At 31.8% G+C, this 24,187-nt stretch overlaps 1 protein-coding gene and 1 long non-coding RNA gene across 2 annotated transcripts; both read left to right on the forward strand.

The window, feature by feature from the left end:
- Nucleotides 1-11,966: 11,966 nt before the first annotated feature.
- LOC127844838 (uncharacterized) lies at nucleotides 11,967-19,173 on the forward strand. Its single transcript, XM_052375352.1, has 6 exons — nucleotides 11,967-12,062; nucleotides 16,210-16,331; nucleotides 17,268-17,364; nucleotides 17,492-17,593; nucleotides 18,678-18,780; nucleotides 18,929-19,173. The coding sequence occupies exons 1-6, from the start codon at nucleotides 11,967-11,969 to the stop codon at nucleotides 19,171-19,173; spliced, it is 765 nt and encodes a 254-aa protein (XP_052231312.1).
- Nucleotides 19,174-19,275: 102 nt separating this feature from the next.
- Nucleotides 19,276-23,030, forward strand: LOC127844568 (uncharacterized). Its single transcript, XR_008032811.1, has 3 exons — nucleotides 19,276-19,433; nucleotides 20,854-20,982; nucleotides 22,949-23,030. It is a non-coding gene; the product is annotated as an uncharacterized LOC127844568 (long non-coding RNA).
- The last annotated feature ends 1,157 nt before the right edge of the window (nucleotides 23,031-24,187 follow it).

A 24,187-nucleotide genomic window follows, 5' to 3' on the forward strand; every position in this document is an offset into this window, starting at 1 on the left:
TAAAATCAAACGATGGAAAAGCATGCGATGAAATTACCATTTATTGGTTACAATATATACTCATTTTTTTCTAATCGTGATTATAGACAAAATGTGTATTATAATTTCGGTCATCTTAACCCCTCGTGAATGCAAACGTCACACATCTTTTGTAACCAACTATCTTTTAAAAACTGTTGAAAGACTTCTACAACATTTTTTCCGCCCATTTAATATCCCATCTGAGTGCGGATGTTTTGTGCGTGTAATAATTAAACATTGAGTGATACCGTAGAAGTAAAATCTTTAAAAAATAATATGGAACTTTTGTTTTGCAATATCTATTGATGCAAGAAACAGCCATATTTTGCCTAATATTTAAATAATAAATCTATGTCTGAACATTTATTTCATTTTTCGCCCGGACCAGGTCAGATCTGCAAGGTAAAAATGATACGAAACAATATATATTTTAATAAATCGTTATTTTTAAACATTTGTGTACACATAATACATATTAATATCATGTGAAAAGTTAAACAAAACAGCGGGTGACCGACCATGATTTATTAAATTTGCTATTTTGCAAAATGCATTTTTGTATTTAAACTCTTAAATATTGACTATTCAAAACAATTATAACTCTCTGATTATACTCCTTTAATTGACGTTTCGGCATAATGCCTTTATCAAAACATTGGAAATTATATGTTAACTACATTTTTACGTCTTTTGACTGCACAATTTAAATAACAAAGAAAAATGTTTTTAAACGTCAAATGACGTTGTACATGATGACGTCATAAATGGCGTTATATAAAATGGCGCCAAAAAAATGTAAAAATTCGCCAAAAATGAAATGACGTTAAACACTTACATATTGTATCTTAATCCTATGTTAAATGTGTGCTTTATATATTTAATAAATTGATATTTTACAATAAAATAATCATCATCATATGTAATTATAATCTACCTTAACTTATTATCATAAACTAAAACAGAATCTACAAAAAAGAGGATATCCAAATAAATTTGTAAACCATGAGCTATCCCGAGTTGATAATTTAAATAGGAAAGACTTACTTAAGAAGAAAGAAACAAATAAAACAGCCAACAAGAGAGTACCACTAGCTATAACTTATTCAAACAACCTTCCAAATATCCACTCAATAATTCGAAAACATACAGACAAACTATATAAATCAGACAGAATGAAAAATATATTCCCAGACGTACCAATAGTTGCATACAGACGAGATAGGAATATCGGTGACATTTTAGTTCATGGAAAAACAAACAAAGAAATAAACAAACGTTTTCAACTAATACCACAATCGTGTAAGACTAATTGTATAGTCTGTAAAATGTTGACAAGAGGTTTTCATAACAACCCAAAAAGTGACATTCCAAACGAAGCAATAAAACAGAACTGTAACATTTATAACTTGGTGTACGGTATATTTTGTATTAAATGCCAAAAGATGGTATACGTCGGAGAGACGAGCAGATCATTAAAGGAACGTGCCAAAGAACACGAGGCTGACGTGCGACTACGAAGAGAGAAACCAATCTCAGAACATTTCAATGGTGCAGGCCACAGAGTGCAGGATATGGGTGTATCAGTGTTAACACAAATAAGAGACAGTTCCCATTATTACAGACTTATTAAAGAATTGGAATTTATAAAGAAGTTTCAAACGCAATCACCAAATGGACTAAATACAAAAAATCAACTTGATGTCCTGCTACGGGAAACTATCTTGTAAAAATTATATGTGAAAAACATTTGATATTAATCATCAACATAAATGGATGTAAAACTAATAGTACTTTATGCAATTTATCTTGTCCATAATGTGTATATGATATATAGAATAGCAAGTATATATGATTATTTAATCAAATATCATTTGAATATTATACATAGATATGGATTGAAATAATAAGAGTCATTAAATAAGTTTACCCTATTTAATTTATGATAATAAGTTAAGGTAGATTATAATTACATATGATGATGATTATTTTATTGTAAAATATCAATTTATTAAATATATAAAGCACACATTTAACATAGGATTAAGATACAATATGTAAGTGTTTAACGTCATTTCATTTTTGGCGAATTTTTACATTTTTTTGGCGCCATTTTATATAACGCCATTTATGACGTCATCATGTACAACGTCATTTGACGTTTAAAAACATTTTTCTTTGTTATTTAAATTGTGCAGTCAAAAGACGTAAAAATGTAGTTAACATATAATTTCCAATGTTTTGATAAAGGCATTATGCCGAAACGTCAATTAAAGGAGTATAATCAGAGAGTTATAATTTTTTAATATCCCTTCGGATAATTCAACTGAGCTTATATTCAAAACAAGTTGTAGCCACTAATCAATGTTGAACTGGAAAAAATAAGGTAGTCTGTTAGCATTAGTACAATCATTAACATAAAAAGAAAAAAATCATGAATAAATTACATAACATTACATAAATGATTTATTTTATCAATTGTATACGATGGATTATAGATTTTTCCCCAATTTTCAAATGTATCTATGTACATGTTCTCGTCATAAAACAAGATAAAACACTATTTTAGAATAAAACATTAAAATGAAGAAATAATATAAAGTCATATTTTAACGAAATTCAGCCAAACATTTTTTAAATTAAAAAAACACATTTCAATTAAAGGTTTATTATCGGTTTATATATTCGCATAATCAGCATTCGCATTATAAATACATATTCTCAGTGATATTTAGTTTGGCTATCCAAATAATTATTGTTTTTGATTCGTTTTATTATACTACACGTTTAGGAAAGCAATGCAAAGCACGCTAATAATACATTAGGATAATATAAATATAACAAAAACTAGTTGATAAAACAAAGAAGCGCATGGAATGTGAACAAGTTGGAAACAACATAATAATTTATATATTTTTGCTTAAGGATGACAATATACAGTCCTATATTTTGTTGAAATAATAATAATGTAAAAACAAAGTTTCAGTATGTACGGACTCTTTATGTAAGCATCTATATATAATTTTGTGATAAAGTTACAACCTCAATTTCTGAAAGTGTAGTATTAGACCACCACAATTTTATATCAATATTGATGCAAGAATCATCACTTGTTAATGTGTTAAATACTTTATTGATCACAGTATTCTGGGAACTCAATATTTTAAACCTATAGTTTAAGGCTCGTTCTTTACATATGACAACAATAAGATGCGGCCAAGTACACGTCGTAAATTTCCCACATCCATACGTGTTTATTTATGTTAATATTGAATCGGAAATTAATAATTAAGTTTATTCGGCTGAATAATGAAAAAGTGTGAATATTATCTCAATAATGTGATTAATATCTCGATATTGTGGAGTTCAAATTTGTGAAAATTTCTATATTTATATTTGTATACTTATGGAAAATACACACCTTAGTGTCCACGAAATTTAGGTTTAGATACCATGTTATTGAATATTCATAAATAAAATGCAATTGGTATTTTAGCCAAAGGTGATCAATTGAACAAATTGCAATTAGATCGACAAACATTACCATAACGATAGAAAACATATTTGGAAATTTCAGAAATGCTTCAAGTGTTTCGCACCCAACTAGAGATGTACTGGTATGAAACCTAGGTAATTCTCGTGTGTATCGGTGCTATACACTGAGCACGTAAAAGAACCAAGGGATCTATTCGCAAAGAGCTAGTGTATCGTACCCGGATTCCTTGTGTCTCAATACTGTCTCATCTGTATGCTGTCTCTTCAGCAAAAAACTAAAAAAGGACCCCATTTGAAATAAGTGCTTGCACTATCATGGGTTATCCTTGACCACAAGGTCAAAATAAATATAAAAAAATTAATATCATTAGTACGTAGGTTTGTTGAACTGACATGTACACCAGTATCGTTCATTAACATAAAAAACAAAGGTAGTGACAATGGTTCACCTTTATTTACCCCTATTGACACATAAAATAATGCTGAGTTTGACATTGTACTTGTATACTTAATACAACATTTTACATTTGCAAACATGGATTTCGGCATATTAAGCATTTTATAACTGATACACGTTTAATCCATAGGGTATCATGATTGACAGTATCGAATGGTCTTTCATGGTCTACAAAGGCGCACTATAATTTTAAATAATGCGCTCAATACTTCGTATTGATACCAAAAAGAATACATATCAAGTCAGACGTTCCACGATATTTCTAAAACCAAATTGCCATTCAGTAAACATTGATTAATGTTCGTTCAAAGTATAAAGCCGGTTGCGCGGTGTTAAAGAAAATATTCTAGCAATAATAATCACGAGAGTTACCCTTCTATAATTTGACGCATTCGACCCTTTTCGAACAATCGAACAATTTTGCCATGATCCCAACAGTCAATGTAATTTCTATGAACAATTAAATAATGAAAAATTTAGCCAGCTTTTGAGATGATAATTATTTACAATCACTGAATCTGAATAAATGCAATTTCTAAAACAATTTTCGAAAGACGTTGCGGAAATTTACATTTATATTGGTATTATATGCATAACCGCCTGTCCATTTCTTAATGTATCTCGAAAACTTTCAAACATTTGATCTACTCATTTAATTAAGGCATCGTTGTTCTGTGTTGTAATTTTATTTAGTTTTTCTATTCAAACACATAATGACCGCCTAGCCTTTAACAAACTTTAACGCGTCGTATTAATTCTTGTTTCGCTCTATATAATTAGGGCTTTGCTTTTTAAAATAAGCGTTAAAACTACGCAAACTATTAGATTATATTACATTTTTATCTGTACTTATAATACAACGTCGTTTATCTTTGACACACAATTAAATCAGATTTATTATAGACAACAGGTCATTATTACACGAATCAAAATCAGAATAACCAATGACCAATGACTGTGTAAGTAAGTCAAAATTGCGAGATTCGCTTGTAATATGTTTTAAAAAGTTTTTTGACTACTACTCGCTGTATCTCGATGAATAAGGTCATATTAATTGTTAAGAGTTACATATGTTCAATTTAATATTGTATAGTGATCCGAAAATTAGATTAGTTCATTTCATGAAACATCACGCTACAAAGTTGGTCACAACATTCATAAGAAGAAATTACATAGTCAACAACACCATACCCAAAGTTATTATTGTGTAAACTTTAGCCAATATAAATTCCTTACCGTAGCGTCTGTTTAGAGTAGATCTACATACAATGCATTATTTGCATAGAGTTAACTATCTATTTCCAAATCGGTTTGTAAGAACAACATGTGATTCGAAAATCGGTAGATCATTAATATCATCGGCATGTTTACATAACTGTTCAAATAAGTGTTTTCTAAGAAGTCACTCTTTTACGCCTACCAAGGAGTTTAATCGCCCATGAGAACTAAATCACCAAGCGTTTAATGATATGATATGCGTTCAGTTCGAACGTACAAAAAGTCATTTTCAATTATAAGCGAATTAGTTCGGCAGAGAAGTGGCCATTTTTCACTAAACCCGCAATAAGGGTGTAAATTTAATGTTAAAGTGTTGTTGTTATCCCCCGCCAAAGGCGGAGGGATATTGTTTTGGCGTTTTCTGTCCGTCCGTCCGTTTTTCCGTCCGTCCGTCCGGAGCCATATCTTGGAAGTGCTTAGGCGGATTTCATTGAAACTTGGTATGAGTATATAGGCATTGCACATCGTCTGGAGTGATGACCCTTTGTATCTTAAAAAATGGTTTTTAATATAAGCCTAGAGTTTTATCTCCATTAACACATGAACCAGAGCCATGAAACTTTTGTTCATGTATTAAAGATTTTAATGATCGTAATCTTATATTAACGAAAAAATTGCTAAAACAAGGTTTTTTGTATCATTACCTAAGTAGTAAATTCGCTGAATTTCACTCAAAGTATGGTGATTTAATTTGAAAATATGTTTCTTTAAAATGGCATTTAACTAATGGAATTTTCAATCCATCATTTTATGGAGATGTTTTGAAACGTATTCGCAAATTAAAATATGTTAAAGAAAATGTTTATATTAAACTTTTCAATTTAATTAACTCGTTTTTAACAAAAGGATATGATACTAACGTACTTAAAAACACGTGTTTGTTGGTTTTCGATTCACTATATCTTTCTTCACTTAACATTTGGAATTATTAGTGATATTATGGGCATTTTTCACTGTTGAACATATTAATCGTGTCTTTGTGTCGTATTGTAACCGGACCGGGGGAAATCTGTGCCCTTGTTATGATTAACACAACTCGCTTGCTGCGTTTACTCTTTTATTAATTCATTATAAGTTCTCATAATGTCTCAACAATCATTCCTTCCTAACTCTATTAAATTCTTATCAGATCTTATTTAACAAATTCCATCCTCCTATTTCCAACTGTCGCTCTACCTTGTAACTGACCTTTTTACTTGTTCTTACTGACTTCTACTTCCTTCCTTCAAAAACTAACTTGTCACTCTTTTGAAACCATTTCATCCCTAATACAAAGTCACACCCACACATCTCACTGCCCAATGCCAAGTCACACCTTCACATCTCACTGACCAATCATATCTATCTCTCATTCAACATACAGTACCTTACTTCTATAAGACTGTTATTAATTAGCACCTAGTCTAAGAATCTTTAGATCTTTAGTCACAGTCATTATTTATAGCTAGAGCTGATAAGCATACAGTCAGCATACAGTCTGCATCTTAAGTGTGAATTCAACATGAGAAGACTTCCAAGACTGTAACTAACACAATGTAATCAATATCAAGTTAAACATGTGGTTCCAAGAAACCTTCTACTGCAATTCAGTAGACATACTATAACTATGATATTGTATGAATTTTTAATCAAAATCAAATATTTATAAAATAATATTTGTAACTCTGTGACACATCCTCACTCTCCCAAATAATTTGTTCCGCAAATTAACAATACCAATGCACAATGAATAAACAAGAGCAATGTGGACAACAACATATCATGCAAAACAAAAACAAAAAATATATCTCATGTTAAAATACTCAAAATATATCAATATTATCAATAACAGTTTAGATTGGATGATCAAGTCTTACTAATCCATTATCATACTATAATCATTATATAGTGCAAATGCTGAATCAGTTTCATATATTCCGTTCAATGTTAATTAAGTCTTAGTATTTATTTAGTTCATGTATATACACTCAACAAAGTTCAAACTTTATATACAGCACTTTTAAAATGTTTGTCACTTTTTACCAATATTTTTGCATTTAATCTTTACATAATGTCACGTTTTATTTCACATCATGGTTAATTATTATCTCAGTATTTCAATAAAAATTTGTGGTGTGATTGAATATATTCATGTTCTGTATATATGTCTATCCTTACAAAACACAGTCTCTGCATCTTAAGATTTTTGTGTTTTTCACTGTCATTTCTTATTTCACGTCATACATGTAGTATTCATAATAATATGGGTGTTTGTTTGTTTATTTTTGTTTTTGTGTGCGTGTTTTTTTTATATTCAAGTACAACCATATTATTCCTTTTGTTATTCTAAGAATGCTCATTAAATATATGAATATTTACAAACCCAGAAATCGCTTCATTGCTCACTTCATCGAGGCAAGAACACATTTGATGATTTTGTCATAGAAACATTCCCCTTTTGTTACATTCAGACTCACTCCTGATTGATCATAAGCACAGCCCATTTATTCAAGAATAAATCTACAAATTTTATATAAGAACATTAATATAAAGTAATTGCCGCTTAAACCTGCGACTCGCACTTATGCCAATAATATTATGCTCTACCAAGCACATGGCTGTCATTACTTCACATGTGCTAAACCCTTGTGATCGATCATTTATTGAACAGTTTATAAACTGCATCCTTCAACTTTGTTGTAGATATCCTATTATTACTTGAATCCCATATTAATGCTAATAACAGAAAATAAAGTTTAAAATAATAAGGTGGAATATAAGTAATTGTAAATGCATGTATCTTTTCCCACCCCCTCTAATGAATCAAAAGCTGCTCGAGACTTCAATTTAGAATTTAGGATACAGATACATTTCAATGATTATGTCCCAACTTGACCATTTAACACCCACCTATACGTTATTGCAGTGGAAGGCTACTATGTATCTGTTTGTCGCCTATCTCAGCGTGACAACTTATACTATATGTCTTATGCTATAATGTGTTGCCTAATACTATTCCACTACTGCTATCATACCCTTCAATTACACATAAAACGAAGAAAATAAACAAACTGACTATTTACAACTTTATATCCAGCCATCTTAACTAAAGTTTATTTTGAGTCTTAATTTGGTGTCCCTGGCTTGTCTCGCGTTTGTCCCCAGAATGCGCACTCTCCGCCATCTTCGCAATGTTAATAAGTTCATCCATCGATTTTGGCTCCTTCATCACCATCTGGTCCATGATTTCGTTGTCTGTCTTCCCTAATATGCGCCCACACGTTTGCACTTCTTCTATGTATTTTTCAACACTTTGACACCCTTGTGTCATTCCAACAAATTTCTCATATGTCTTAGTCCTGTTGGCACTTGTGTCAAATCTTGTTAAAAATGCCTGTTTAATCTGTCCATAATCATTTTTGGTCTACTCGGATAAGTTTAAGTACCAATTTTCAGCTTCTTTAGGCATGGACATGCACATTTGTACACATTTTTGTTCGTCATTCCACTTATTCAATTTTGCTAACGCTTCTAGCTTTTGTATGTAAACTTTGGCACTTTCGCCAATTGCAAATGTTGGAACGTTGTCACTCATATTTCCTCGAGGCATTTTAGTATGATTAATCCAACAAAAACACATATTTTTTCTTTCCTTTTTTATCAACGTTTCGGCTTACGCCTTCATCAGGATAATACAAACAATAACAGAAAGCGGATGTTACGTCATTGACTTAACGTACATTAAAATGCGGGAAAATGTACGTCAATAAAATGAACGTTAATTAAATTAAGCTTAACTTTCGGATTCAAGAATACACAATTTCCTATAAAATTATATATAAAAATACTAATAGGAAAAAACAAAAGTAAGCTTAATTAAATTGAAGAGCTAGTCTTTTATGTTAAAAAGAACTTTGTTATTCATACCATTAGGGTGTAATGTTTTAAGTCTATGTATATAGTAAGTTTCTTTACATAGACGATCTATGTTGTTACATCTCGAGACATTTTAAAATCTAACTTGTAAAAATAATCCAGTCTTGATTAATAAATAATTCGAAATTCTAACCACTTCACCCTCGAAACAATACCCGTAATCTCCGCCATTATGTAACCGGACCGGGGGAAATCTGTGCCCTTGTTATGATTAGTACAACACAACTCGCTTGCTGCGTTTAATCATTTATTTATTCATTATAAGTTCTCATAATGTCTCAACAATCATTCCTTCCTAACTCTATTAAATTCTTATCATATCTTAATTAACGAATTCCATCCTCCTTTTTCCAACTGTCTCTCTAACTTGTAACTGACTTTCTTACTTGTTCTTACTGACCTCTACTTCCTTTCTTCAAAAACTAACTTGTCACTCTTTTGAAACCATTTCATCCCTAATACAAAGTCACACCCACACATCTCACTGTCCAATCGAATCCCTCATTCATCCATCGATCATACAGATCCTTAATGCCAAGTCACGCCCACACATCTCACTGACCAATCATATCTATCTCTCATTCAACATACAGTACCTTACTTCCTTACTTCTATAAGACTGTAATTAATTAGCACCTTGTCTGAGAATCTTTAGATCTTTAGTCACAGTCATTATTTATAGCTAGAGCTGATAAGCATACAGTCAGCATACAGTCTGCATACATCGAATCATGAATTTCACGGGCGTCTGTCTATAACACAATTTTAATATGCGTAAATAAATAAATACAAAAAATAAAACGACACATAACTATAAAAACAGGACTGAATGCCAGAAAGATAACCTTAATTTTTACGATTTCATCAATATCATAAACACCGCGGGCGCAAGTCTAAAGCACATTATTTTCTCTCTGTTGGGCGTTTCTTGTTTTATTTTTGTTTTTTAATTATTTTTGCAGTCACATAAACAACCAAGCAATGTAATATGGAACTTTTACACCCATTATTGCTGCTTCTTCCTGTATTTGCGCGATGATGTATTATTAACTCTATGATGCTATATTCCTAAATCTTTTTCTATAAAGAAGGAATGTAGTTGACACTTGTTCGTTGTTTGTTTCATTTCATCGTTCCTCAAAAAGTTGTAGCTCTGTGGCTGTGGTCTTTTTCCTACCATTGAGTAATTAAATGGTAATTAAATTGAATGCGTTTTTATTCCCTTTTATTATTGTTTAATTTGAGTTACAATGCTATGAGGTTAAATTTTATTTACACTTAAATGTATCATGAATATTGCTGGGCCAAGTGTGAGGTTGAGCGCTCTAAACCCGGTTTAAACCCCCAATGCTTTGCATTGACCGTTCCAATGCGGTGACCCCAGCTTTATTCATTTATGTTTTATGTATGTTGTTTTGTATTGTGCTGTTTTGTGCTGCTTGGGCAATTGGTCACTTGCCTTGCCTTAAATAAAGGACCAACTAATTGTGTATAATGAGAATTCAATACTGCTCCAGCAGCTGGAGTTTCACTTCTTTATATTGTCATAGTTGTTCTCAATAGTCAGGGGTTGCTTCACATTCAACACCCATAATCCTAGGGGCTAAGGTCAAGGTCACAAATTGAGGTCAACGGACATTGTCCATCCGTCCAGAAAGTATATTGGCGGGGGATATCAATTCAATGAATTTGCTTGTTGTTTTTTGGTTTTGGGACTTGTTTCTGATGAAGATTTCAAATGATGCCGCACTGGTATTCTGAGGATTTTGTAAAAATTCAAGATGGCGTCAAAGATGGCTGCCATTTTTCAGTTTGATTTAGTTAAACATATAAAAATGCCTTACTTAATGCATTGCAGTGTTATTGTGATATTGCTATACATATACAATAGTAATACAGATGTGCAAACTTATGCGATATAAATAAGATGATGGCTGCCAGAAGCAAAATGGCTGCAAAAAATTGCTTTTTTAACCAAATCATATCCAAATTTTGCATAAGAATAATGAAATAGTACAAATAAGTCAGCTAAGTAGCAATAAATTTGATCAATTGAGTCAAAACACCTCCGATTTAATTAATTTCAATAATACAAATGCACGGTTGAGAATAAAATGTACATATTTGTTTACAGTAACAGCAAATTCGTCAAATATATGATTTGTGTTATGAAAATACACCGATGTAATGTCTGAATACCATTTTATATCAATTGAAATACCATACTACGTATAATGCTACCTGTGTTTTCCAAGGTTATGCTCAGGCCACATTTTCAAACATCGTGATATAAAGAAGTATATGTACTAGTTTAGCTCGTGTTGTGATTTTTCTAGCATTGAGTGATGTTCTGATTTCAATATGAGTTCAGTTCAGTTGTTTTGTCTTAAATAACAACAATTACATAACACAATTCGCTATAAGTCTACATCTGTCCTTTGTCAGCGACACAGTAAGTTATCCAACGGGCATGTTTTGTCTTCTCAATGTTACATTGTTTAATGTCGACCTGAACATCTTGACAAGCACAAAAATAGCATATTGTAGTCGCGCATGGTTACATGGTTACTTGGTCACTTCGAAGTTTTCAACATGGGCTATCGATTGTTCCCCCACATTTTTATCATGTATATTGGGGAAGACTAATGCAACATTTTGATAGGTAAAAGGATGTTAAACGCATCGTCCTTTTTGGCTAACCTCAATCATATGGATCCAATCTGGTTGGTCTGGATCTAATGCTTGTTTTCATAAATTCGCCTGTATGTAAGCTGGTTTCACATTGTCATATAATGCTTCCAAAATGCATGTCGGCAAGCTTGCTAGCAATGGCGTAGCCCTAACCGACTTGCCTACACTGGTTGCCCAAAGGATTTGTCTTGTAGAAGACGTGTTCTCTGTAGAAGCCTTTCTATAGAATACTAAGATCAAATCTGACCGATTCCTTCACAACTGCCATCATAATAGCTGTTATATCGCCTAACAGACTAGTGGAGGTGCCTGCTTTCAGCACCTTAATAACTATTCCCTTATCGATACCAAAATATCCAGCCACAGTTTCGCATCCATAGATAGCGCGAGCAGACGACACGTCATTCGCGATATTTCTATGCTTTTTGGCAGTTTGTGAACGTCTATAACGTCTTTTACCGCTCTCTTTCTAACTGGTGATTCCATGATGACCAATAATGAAAGTTTTATTACAAAATAGACCAATTACAGCAAAACAAAGTCACCTGTATCATCAGCTACCACAGAAATGCCAGTGTGTTCTGCTTCTACATAATTAACCATTTACCTTGTCACAAGCATGTCATCTTCCTCATTGGTTGTCAGCTCAATTAATTAATACACCCTTATATATTTTAGTTGGCGTATCATGATCTCTTGCGTGTTTGAGTATACTGTGATGAAACTACGTTCGGCTTTTATAGTGATCTCATAATCGTGTCTCGGTCTGCAGGTTTCATGTCAATATAATACCATACGGCTTGGTCATATCTGATTTTGGTGTGAGTTGTATGGTTTCGCTAACATCAATGTCGTGTGTTGAAGAAGATCTCGATTGAGTCATTAACATTGCCAATGTGTGTGTAGACCATTAACGTTCTTGAATAAAATATCGGCGTCAAAGTTATCGAGCACAGTTTGGATCATAACAGCGTTTCATTCGGAAATAGCGCATACATTCTTGTTTCTCGTTGCACTTATGGATACTGATGTCTTGAAGTGAAGCACCTCGTCATACGAACAATCGTCTGATTGATTTGATCACATTTTTTGAATTTCTCACAAAAACACCCAGTACAATATATAATAAAGTTGTTCGCTTTATTATACAAGTGATTGTATTCCCTATCATGTAGGCATGATTACTATTGCCTAGCTTTAGAAACATCTTTTATAACAAAGTACTCACTGTGTTGATAACACAACTTTAAACAATTGCGCTTTCTATCCGTTTATGATATCCATTTATTATATCTATCCCTGTCAATGAATAAACTCTTAACATCGGAAACTATATGTTTTGCGACAGATTTCACAGCTATGTCCAAATCATCATCGTCTTGAACGCTTACCAGTTTAATCAACTTTGGTGCATTATTTTTGAACAGCAACATCTTGGCAAAACCAAGCAAATGTAAAGAAGCCTCGTGTTCACCGAAGTATTATTGGATATTATAAATCAGGCTTTTAGGTTTAAACATCATAACATCATTCCTTTTTAGGTTAAAAAGATTCAAAATAATGGATGATGACATAATTATATCACCACATAGGTAAAACATTGCTATAGTAATCAACACGACCACCACTATTACGTTACTGGTTTGCCCCCTTGCATTGTGATGCTATGTCTCGGAGTTCGGGTGCAGTGTCTCGGGCATTTTATCCACTGGCAATGTCTTATTACCTTTCTGGAGTTTACACAAAGGATGCAATTATTATAGTTTGGGCCTTTACCAGGCAAGGTATGAGAATTTTTCGTCGCTCCTGAATCGCCCGTGGAAATTGATCGCTTACGCGTTTATAAGAGGCACGCTGAATGTCGATCATTTTCTGTTTAACTATGATTCGTCTTAAAAGTATTTGAATTTAGCTACGATTTAGCGGCAAGAACCTCGCTTGTAACTGTCGATGCGATCGGCTTTCAATTGCACTGCGGGTATTTGGTATTGAAAGCCTTTTTTTTCACCAAACATTACAAGTTTATCGACACAGTTCCCAGTATTTCGGTCTACAAATGATGATACTTCTTCAAAGTTAAAGAACATAGCCCGCATTGAATGTGACTTGAGATGTAAGCTTTCATTACATAATAACACGTTATTTAATTTCAATTCCAGTGTTTAAGTTTTAAGAGGGACCGACTGGTCTAGGTCGATTGAACGTTTGCACTGTAGTTCTGAAAGTTTTAATTTAAAATCATTAAATTTCTCACTATCAAACGGTAGGCTTGTTTCAATATCATTTTATTCGGTTTCAATTCGGTTTCCAGTCACGAGAAGACAGTTAAATTTCTGGAAAATGTGCTCACAACACTTTTAATTTGATCGAGTTTCACCAATGCACATGAATTAGATTCGAACTTAGGTAAATAATCAGTAATTAATGAAAGTAATTGTCATTGGCGGATTTAGAATGTGATTTTGTCGGCAAACCGGTGAATTGTGGAGAAGAAGAGGCAAATCGTTAACCCGGTACAAAACTTTGTTAAGGGGATTTACAACGTATTGTAAATGTGGTGGAACGGAGACGCTTTGTCCTTGGTCCTCTTTCTATTACTGGGTATTATGTATTTATTTTTATGTTGAAGCTGCAGTATATATATATATATATATATATATATATATATATATATATATATATATATATATATATATATATATATATATATATATATATATATATATATATATATATATATATATTTGAATGGGGAATACATGTTTTCAATATTTTCGTACAATTTTATATGATCATAATAACATGCGCGTTGGAAATTTAAAAAAATAACTAAGGTACAAATGTTTTAACAGTATCGGTTGTTATTTTCTTTATAAATCTCAGTGACGATTTATATCAAAGGGCTTTACACTTTTATTGAATTCTGCCACAAACTTTGCGCTTAGAATTGCAGAATATTCCATACAGATATAAATAAAAAAGATCACTCCGATCACATTTATGTTAGGAGTTATGATTTTTTTTTTCGTGTCAGCAAAAGAGGAGATTATGTCAGCAACTGAAGAAATCGACAAGCAAAAACAATAGATTAATAATTGAGAGTACAGTCTGCTCTTGTTCTCAGATTAACAAGGTTAAAGTGTAACAAACATGTTTACGCAAACAGTTCGTTGTATGTCATTTTAACTTCTTTATATTTTGTTATTTAAATGTATGGTTAGATATATCAAATGCACTTAACACGGCGGTCGACCTTTTTTCCCTTACCAATTTATTTAAATAAACGCTGCATACATTATTATTTTATCATACCTGAACTAAAGAACGTATCCTATATATTTGCATACATCCTTATTGGTTTACAAATAAAGCTGAATTTGGTAGCTTAAGGATAACTTTACAATTAAGTCGTTTTTTTCGCAAGCCAAGCGCACAAATGATCTGAAACAATACAAACTATTCCCGAATGATCACCATACCTTTGTAAAATATGAAGACAGCTTTCCAAAAAAGACGACTTATTTTGCCGTGTATTGGTGTTGGTTCATATAATTGTATGTACACTGCTGTCTTATGCGCCTTCCAAAGTAAAGGAAGGAAACAAAAACAAATACGATAACGATGCGTCACATAGAAGAGTTATAGTTCAGTGAAACTTTGAATATCTATATACATATTGCATTCTGCGTGACATAGCAAACACAATAACATATATGAAGATATAATATAAAACAGATAAAATAGTATGTTTACCAACCTATGAATATTTTTAACATTGCAGGAAATAAACTTTTTCGGGAAAGTTCAGAAAGAAATTTCTAAAGCAAACGTGTTTATGTTAATAAACCAATGGGACCTGTCTGATGATGACAAAAATAATAAAGCAGCAAAAAAGCAACATACGAGAAAATGCGTTAGTTTTCTGGTTGATGACACGAACGTTGCGACGGACGAGGCAGCGGAGGATTTGATTTTTTTCGTGTCAGCAAAAGAGGAGATTTTGTCAGCAACTGAAGAAATCGACAAGCAAAAACAATACAGTAATAATTGAGAGTACAGTCTCCTTTTGTTCTCAGATTAACAAGGTTTAAGTGTAACAATTATTTTTACGTGAACAGTTCGTTGTATGTCATTTTAACTTCTACATTTATATTTATCAAAACTTAATGACATTTTTTCTTTACAGCTGATGCTCAACTGGAACGAAAAAACAACTTTTCCACGTTTAAGAAGAGGCTAGGTATTGTGTCATGTTATCGAATATATAATTGGTTAATTGACTTTAAGGACAATGGGGTTTATAAATCTGACATTGAATGTACATTTTAATTGTATTAACTGATTTTCTACTGCAGATTTTTTCGTCGAAATCTGCTGAGTCAACAAAAATTGATCCACACGTCAAAAGTTTACTACAGATATGCGAAGATTTGCAGAAAGAACATGAGAATCATACTAATTGTTTGGCACAAGCCCGGTGAGTTGAAGTTTTAGTTTTGTTTAAAGCAATAAACGAATCTACATTGAATATGCCTGATTAAAATTCACTATACTATATGATGGGTTATTTGGTAAAATACAAATCCATATTAAAATACCTTGCATCATGCCTCTCGTTATTTGTCCAATCATGTAAGATCATGCCTGCCGGGTTAGTTTGATAGCACCAAATGACATCACAAAGATGTGTTAATACATTTTCAAAACTGGCATTGGTTTGACAAATAGTGGCATAATTGTATTCTCTCCATTAATGCAAAATTAAGTAATCGTAGTGCAGGGGTTTATCGAGGACTTGTTAGGCATAATATTTTTTTCAAAAACGATTTTTATAATGTATATTTCAGACTGCTTAAAATCTTGCTCTTTTACGCGCACCGTACACTATTTTATAATCATAAAAAACTATGTCGATGAAAACCTTCGCATTGACAGTATGTTAGGTTGTAGTTAAAAATGTGTTAGTTAACGATTGCTGTAGGTTGTGTTCATACATCATTTGAGGCCTGTATCTTCATACCATGGTAACTAAATAAAAATTGTATGAAAGATAGAATATTCATTTTGATATAATTCTATAATGAGGAGAAAAACCGCTGATATGCCGTAAAGAAAAGCAACTTGCCATCGGGCGCATCATATATTTGTTTTTATTTGCGAATTACACTTGCCAAAATATCATTGAGATCAAGTACCAAGTCATGATCATTTTATGATAGTAGAGTGCGGCATCACTCTTGAATAATTAGATATTGTAATAGTATCTATGCATTGAATGTTCCAAAGAATTTCAATTGATGAATAAAAGTGCAAGTTCAAATGTAAAAATATTAAATTAATTAGGTTTAGTCATATATTATTAAACTTTAGTTGTATATTATTTAATAGGACTTTACATTCATGTAAATTTAAGATTTCCAGACCTTGAAAAAAAGACAAAAGAATTTAAAGACAGAAAAGGTTCTATCGAAACGTCTATAACAACGACTGTCTCCGATTATAAAAACAACGTAAGCGTTAAATAATTCGTTTCATTTTATTCAATAACCTTATTATATTTATAAGAAATAATCCTCAAATGGTACGTAAATCGTTCACATTAAAAGTATGTTATAAAACTGTTTTGTATAATTTTAGATACTTGATGCAGTACAGAAAGTAGAAGACGGAATTACAACCGTGGTGACAGGATTTAGTCATTCGGGTACAAAAGATGCCAACTTAGATGTTTATAAAACGGTAAAACGTTCTTTTTATACTATTAAATTCTGTATCATTAAATGACATACGTAAGCTGTTTGTTCTTTTATATATAGGAGATACGTACGGCTTTTACATGTCTTTAATATAGATTCTGTCCACAATCTTTTGGGGTTGTGCTGTTTATTCATTTGCAGTGCTCGGATAATTTTAAATAAGAAAATAGCTTCACCAAAATGTTATCAGCGGAAATCGGGTTATTGATTTTTTATGTACATGTCTTAATGAGGTTTTTAATTTATCTGACTATGGCTACACAGGATTCTTTCAACGTTATATTGAACGTAATTATTATGCGGCTATCATCGATGTTATATATTTCATGTATAAAATGGCATTTGTTATAGTGAAAGAATATGACGTCTTTTTGGCTTTAAATATTTCGTTTGTGACTTTTGCTGTTCGAAAGTGACTTCAGCAAGTACTTTGGAATGATTTGAATAGCGTCTTACCGAGTGAGAATCGAAATTAGAAGAAGATTTGTAGACGTATACGCTTTGCAAATTCATGCTTAATACATAATATATGACTCCTTTATATCAGCAAAAATAATTTCCACATGATCGATGTTGGTTGGCAACAAATCAATTAAATGTTGGAATACTGAATTACTTCGTTACATACTTACCGAAGAAATGCCTCTCGTTTTCGCGCAAACATGTCGATTTCCACAAATATGTTATTATTTCAGTTTCTTTTTCTCATTTTTGGACGTTTGTTTTTCATGCGAAAGGTATATTCCTTTGAACAAACAAAGTTTGCTTTTAATAGATTTAAATGTAGAAACGATATATGTGGTACTCTGAGAAAGAGCATCATACTCATGTGTTCTCATTTTAAAGGAACGCATAATGCAATTGTTCATTCGATATAACGAATGAAAATTTCTTCGATTGGGAATTGAAACAGTTGCCAATAGTTTTGTGAATGATTCGACATGTTTTTATGCATTAAAAATGGTAATTTATCAAGTACCAGTGTTTATTTTGTGTGTGAAACAATTTCAATGCTATTGTTTTAACGCTCTCTACTGGTTTTAAATGTATACCAATTATTTTGACAGTTGCTTAGTGAAAATTTGTTGAAACACATCACACATGAAATACAAGAGGCCAGCCACGAACCAGTTCTGACAGAAACCAATACATTGCTGAGCGAAATGAGCGGTGTGTATTTGTACCTATGAATTATAATTGTATTGTTTAGAATTCAAATAAGTCGTGACTAGAATTTTAAACTGTATTAAACTGCATGTATAATACCCCGAAACACTTACATGAGGTATATGCAAGTGAACTCATTTTTGCATTTCAGACTTATCAAGCTCATTTGGACTCTCTGGACAGAACCAAAGAATTCAAGCCCCGTTTGATTCGATATTGAAAACTTCAATAGTAAGCATGGATGACCTGAATGAAGTGGAGACAGGACAAAACCCTATGACGAAAGTGTTAAAAACGGCAAAATACACAGCAATGTCAAAAGTAAGAAACAAGCGGTATGAAATACTTAAGTTTCCTGTTTCCAACTGTGACAATTTAGAAAATGCGGTCATTTGAATGTATGCTATCTTGAAACAAATTATTCCTACATGGTTTTAAATCATTCGTTTAGATGCTAAAGATAATATGAATACATGTCATTTTTTGTTATAGAATACAGTTGTCTGTGTGCTAGGTGCAACAGCAGCTGCAGTCGGATGGCTTTGGGAAGAAAAGCTCGTTTCTGATTTTCTGAAAAAATACATCGACCATGCCAAATCACAGCTACACACAAAACGGTCAACGCATGCTGAAAACTGCGCTGCCCACTGGAAACAGTACTTAATTTTTGAACTTATTTCATCATTTTCTTTGTTTCATGGCAAAAGAATTATTCGAAGGCCCCATGATAATGTCGAAGACATAGGACATTTTATTTATTTGACGATTTGCAAAGTGTCTGCTTAGTTTATAACAATATGCATTTACAACAGTACACAGTAGCAGTTTATCCAATGAACATACTATGATCATTGGATAAACTGCTACTGTGTACTGTACTAACAAAGACTGTAATACGGAAGACAAGTAATAGTGTTGTTAACTTTTGTAACCTATGATAGGTTACAAAAGTTAACAACACTATTACTTGTCTTCCGTATTACGGTCTTTGTTAGTTGTATGCATGTTATTCATTTATTTAACCTGTTATAGTGCCATTTACGCTGGCTTTTGTTGTCATGTTTCTCCTCTAAACACAATGTTTATACTTATTTTTTTACTCGGCCGGAACTCAATTATGGTTATCTGTGCAGACTTTCCGCCTATGTTATATTAAAGGGATCTTTTCACGGTTTGGTAAATTGACAAACTTGAAAAAAATTGTTTCAGATTCGCAAATTTTCGGTTTAGTTATGATATTTGTGAGGAAACAGTATTACCTAACATTTGCGATGGTCTTATATAGGAATTATATGCATTTTTGACGATATAAAAACCTAAAAATTATAAAGCGTTGCAACGCGAAACGATTGAATAATTTGGAGAGTTTTGTTGTTGTCGTTTAAATTTGTGAAACTACGAAGATTGCTTATATAACGTATAAATACGCATCTTATGTATGCTTGGCAGGATAGCTCAGTTGGCTATTCGTTTTTACGTCAAGATTCCGGGGGTCACTGGTTCGAGCCCTGCTGCGGGCTACTTTTTTTCCTTTTTTAAATTTTATTTTTGATTTTGTAATGGGGCTTTTTAATTTTTATGTTTACATTTATCAATATAAAGCATTTGATGACAAACTTCAAAACATGCCAAAATCTGTGAAAGGCCCCTTTAATCCACAACCAAGGGCGGTATAAAGTTTTGTTAAATGACGTCACATATGCGTTTTATGTATATATATAACACTTTGTCAATGACTTTCTCAATAAACAAACAGTTCATTAAAACTTTAATAAATTTTCATAAAAGTATGTAACTTTCGCTGATCCGCCATACCCCCATCGAATAATTACCTTAAGAATTCAAGTAATTCAGTGTTCAATGCCAAAATGGTAAATGGTTTGTTATTTAAAAGTGTGTACCAGTAATGAGAGCTTTTTTTACAGAGCGATAACATTTGCGATTTTATGTTGTTCAGGGACAGGCTTCGTTCCTCGGAAGTATTCCTATTCTTATACTATGAATTATTACCGATTTTTCGAAAAATATTTCAGTTCTATGTATTTTATATTTTAGCATGTGTGTAAACTATTTCAGAAATCTTGAAAAGAAACTTAAAGAGGTAGAAAATCAGTGGAATGAAAAACTCTCCAAAGTAAATTTTACAACAATTGACAATCGCATCGAGCAGATAAAGAAGACGGAGGAAACATTCGTGTCTCTAAGGTAATTAATACATTTAGTGCTGTGCGTTATTCTATATCATAGTTCATGTTCATATAATATCAAAAGAAAATGATCGCATTCCATTTTCTTATAAGCTTAGTATTCTTAAATTAATATCAGAATTCTAAGAATGAAGTGATTCCAATATAGATTAATTTAAAACAAATAGTCTTTTGAATAAAATGAAAATTACTGATGATCCACTATGTTCATTGTACAAACAAAATGAGCAAAAAATAGAACATTTGTTCTGGAAATGTCAGATATCTAAAGAAAGTATTGATGAAATGTTATCAGAACAATCTTTTCCTTTCATTAACATGACAATCTTTCTACTTTGATATTCAATTAAGTCTGCGAGAGCCATAAATAATGTTATTTTATTAATTAATCTATATTTTTACAAATGTAAATTGTATAATGCATGCCAAGCATAGCAGGAGCAAAGAAAAAAAAAATAAGTATGAATATGATAACTTGAGAAAAATATCAATTTCAAAACATAATTTAGAATCATTGGACAGTGAATGGGAATTGTTTAATGCTATTGTCTCACAAATAAGAATTTATAGTTATTGTAGTTGTAAGTAATTTTTTTAATACTATTGAAAGCGTACCGTTATTTAAATACAATGTAGGACCTATGTGTTATAAACTATAACAGTTTGCACCTATTATTGTTTCTATGCCTTTTCCATCTGTTATTCCAATGCACACATTGTGTGTTGTTTACACATACTGGATTTGTTTCTCCCTTTTCCCGTTAAAGATCTTCGTATATGGGTTTTTTCTACACAAATATGATATATAACTTAAGATATGAGTTGGTTGCATGTCATGTTTGTTAGAATTGTGTGTGTTTTATTAATCGTTTCTTACTGCAACGCGTTTCTGTTATAATTCATTTTGTATGTGTACTTGTTTGCAATTTTGAAATAAATTGTTTTGATTTTTTTATAAGAATGCGTATTTCAACCAAGGAGAAATGTAAAGGTCTTCTGGTACAATGAATGCGCTAAATGTTATCAATATATATTGTTATTTAATGAATTTAGAAATCATGGAACTCCCAGAAAATTATTAGGAGATAAACATCAACTAGTCTTTTATGTAAGGCAAGTGACCGATAAGCTAAACAATACATTAAAAATGCATCACATTACAAGATTATTAAACCCGGGGTCACCGATTTGTAACGTTCAATATAAAACATTCAAAGTTTAAAACTCAATAAAACGAATAAAAATCAGTGTAATTTAAGTTAACACCATGGTTTCATGTGACCAGAGAAACAGAATAACAACAATGAGACATTTGAAATTAATTGCTTTGCTTGAACAACGTGGCGATTGACGAAGACACAAATAATTGCTCCACTATTGTTATTTTAACCGCATTTAAATTAGATTCGAAGGTCAAATGTTATCAGCATAACTAAGGTCAATTAAAAATTGACAAATGGGTTGTCCGTTCGTTAACTTTAGTTATAATTTGCCATAGGAAAATTGTTCAACAGGTGTGCTGCATAGTTCCTGAATATAGTGTTAAAATCACTTACATTAAGAACATTATCTATGAAATTCTTAATAACCGAGTAGTAAAAGCGCCAGTCTTGATTCTTAATGGCGTAGGTTATTGAAGAATTAACTCTTATTCATAATAATAGTATGCTGTGTGTTTTTCTTAGTCAATATGATATCATTGATGCTACAGACATTTATTTAATGTGCGAACAAGTCTTTGTACAAGGACAAAAACGGCATCGAGTATCGTAATCTAATTATACTCTTGTGCTCTTACTCTTATTTGTTTTGCAAACAATAATTTTGAAAAATGCTTATGAAGAATAAAATGTATCTGAAAAAATAGAGCAAACATTTCTCTTAAAATATGTTACTTTGCAATGTCTGTTAAACAAATAGAACAATTATGTAAACAAATGATAATAATAAAAATATTGTTTCAGGACAGAACTTGAACTCATAAAAGAAAAACTAAAGAAATACAAAAGTAAGCTGAAGAAGATACTAAGATACTTTTGTGTTGACGGATTAATAAGTTTTGTTTTACGTAATAATCAGTGAATTATGAATTATCTACATAAATGTAATTCGATCGTTACAAAAACCTTTCTACAGCCTTCCGTTGTACATTATCAATATTTGTAAGAAAAAGACAACGTAACAGAGAAATCTTAAACGAGTAAAATTAATCAGTATTATGTTTAAATTGAGCCTTATCAAATTGACACTACGAAGAAATGATCCTTGGACGACCATCGTTCAAAGTAATTCACATTGTTCAGCACCAGAGCTAAAATTGTATTTTTCAAATGAAAAAAAAACAACAGAATATGTTTTTTTCTTTTATACCTTATGATAAAATATGACATTTCGCAGTGAAATAACAGCAGTGAAAATAAAAAATTGTTATTTTCACCGGTTGAAAATAACAAATAACAAATTTTCGGAGCTACTTTTTCTATTTTTATATTATCATATCAAGATTTACCCTTGTTTGACCCATTTAACAAGTACTTGCTTGTTAAAATCGACATTCCACCGAATCCAACAAATTTTCTTTTTATTATATGCTTTTTTCACCGTTTATTTACTTTGTAAAAGAGTTTAACCGGAGAATTTCGACAAACACGTATGACGTCATTTTGTGTATTGAAATGTATTTAGGCACGCCACGGGAGAAAGGGTACCTTTTCAGCGAAAGGGAAATAGTTGTTAATTATTTTCTTAAAAAAGGGACATAAAAGAAACAGAAAATTTGTTCGTGTCAGTGTAAGATAATTTGTTATTTCACGAGTGATCATAGAAAATATATTTTCACGAGAGGCGCTATCCTCTAGTTCTTACTAGAACGATCAGATGCTTATATTTGGCGTGTAAAATTGTTAAGAGAAGCTCTACCGGGTTTGTTCAAATCAAGCCCATAGGGTTCAAACTGGCAACGAACAAATACCAACATGACATATATTTACTCGTATTGTAAAATAAAGTTTATACATGACACTATTATGATGCGTATGCATGTTTAAGAAAAACAAAGTTAGTTAGTGTTATGTATATAGATATTTTTGTTAGATCCATATTTCTAAGAAAATGGCCGAAACGTTACATATACATTCTTTCGAATTATTTATCGAAAGTTCCGAAACGATGTATCATCAGTGAATCATCTATATTTTTTTTTA

This window comes from Dreissena polymorpha, chromosome 9, assembly GCF_020536995.1.
Source record: "Dreissena polymorpha isolate Duluth1 chromosome 9, UMN_Dpol_1.0, whole genome shotgun sequence".
Lineage (NCBI taxonomy): Eukaryota > Metazoa > Mollusca > Bivalvia > Myida > Dreissenidae > Dreissena > Dreissena polymorpha.

Bases quoted from the DNA above. Each gene is read 5' to 3' on its own strand.
- LOC127844838 (XM_052375352.1), top strand. From the start codon at position 11,967: ATGCATGTCGGCAAGCTTGCTAGCAATGGCGTAGCCCTAACCGACTTG. The intron at 17,365-17,491 runs GTAAGCGTTAAA...GTATAATTTTAG, and splicing joins TCTCCGATTATAAAAACAAC to ATACTTGATGCAGTACAGAA. The intron at 18,781-18,928 runs GTGTGTATTTGT...TTTGCATTTCAG, and splicing joins ATTGCTGAGCGAAATGAGCG to ACTTATCAAGCTCATTTGGA.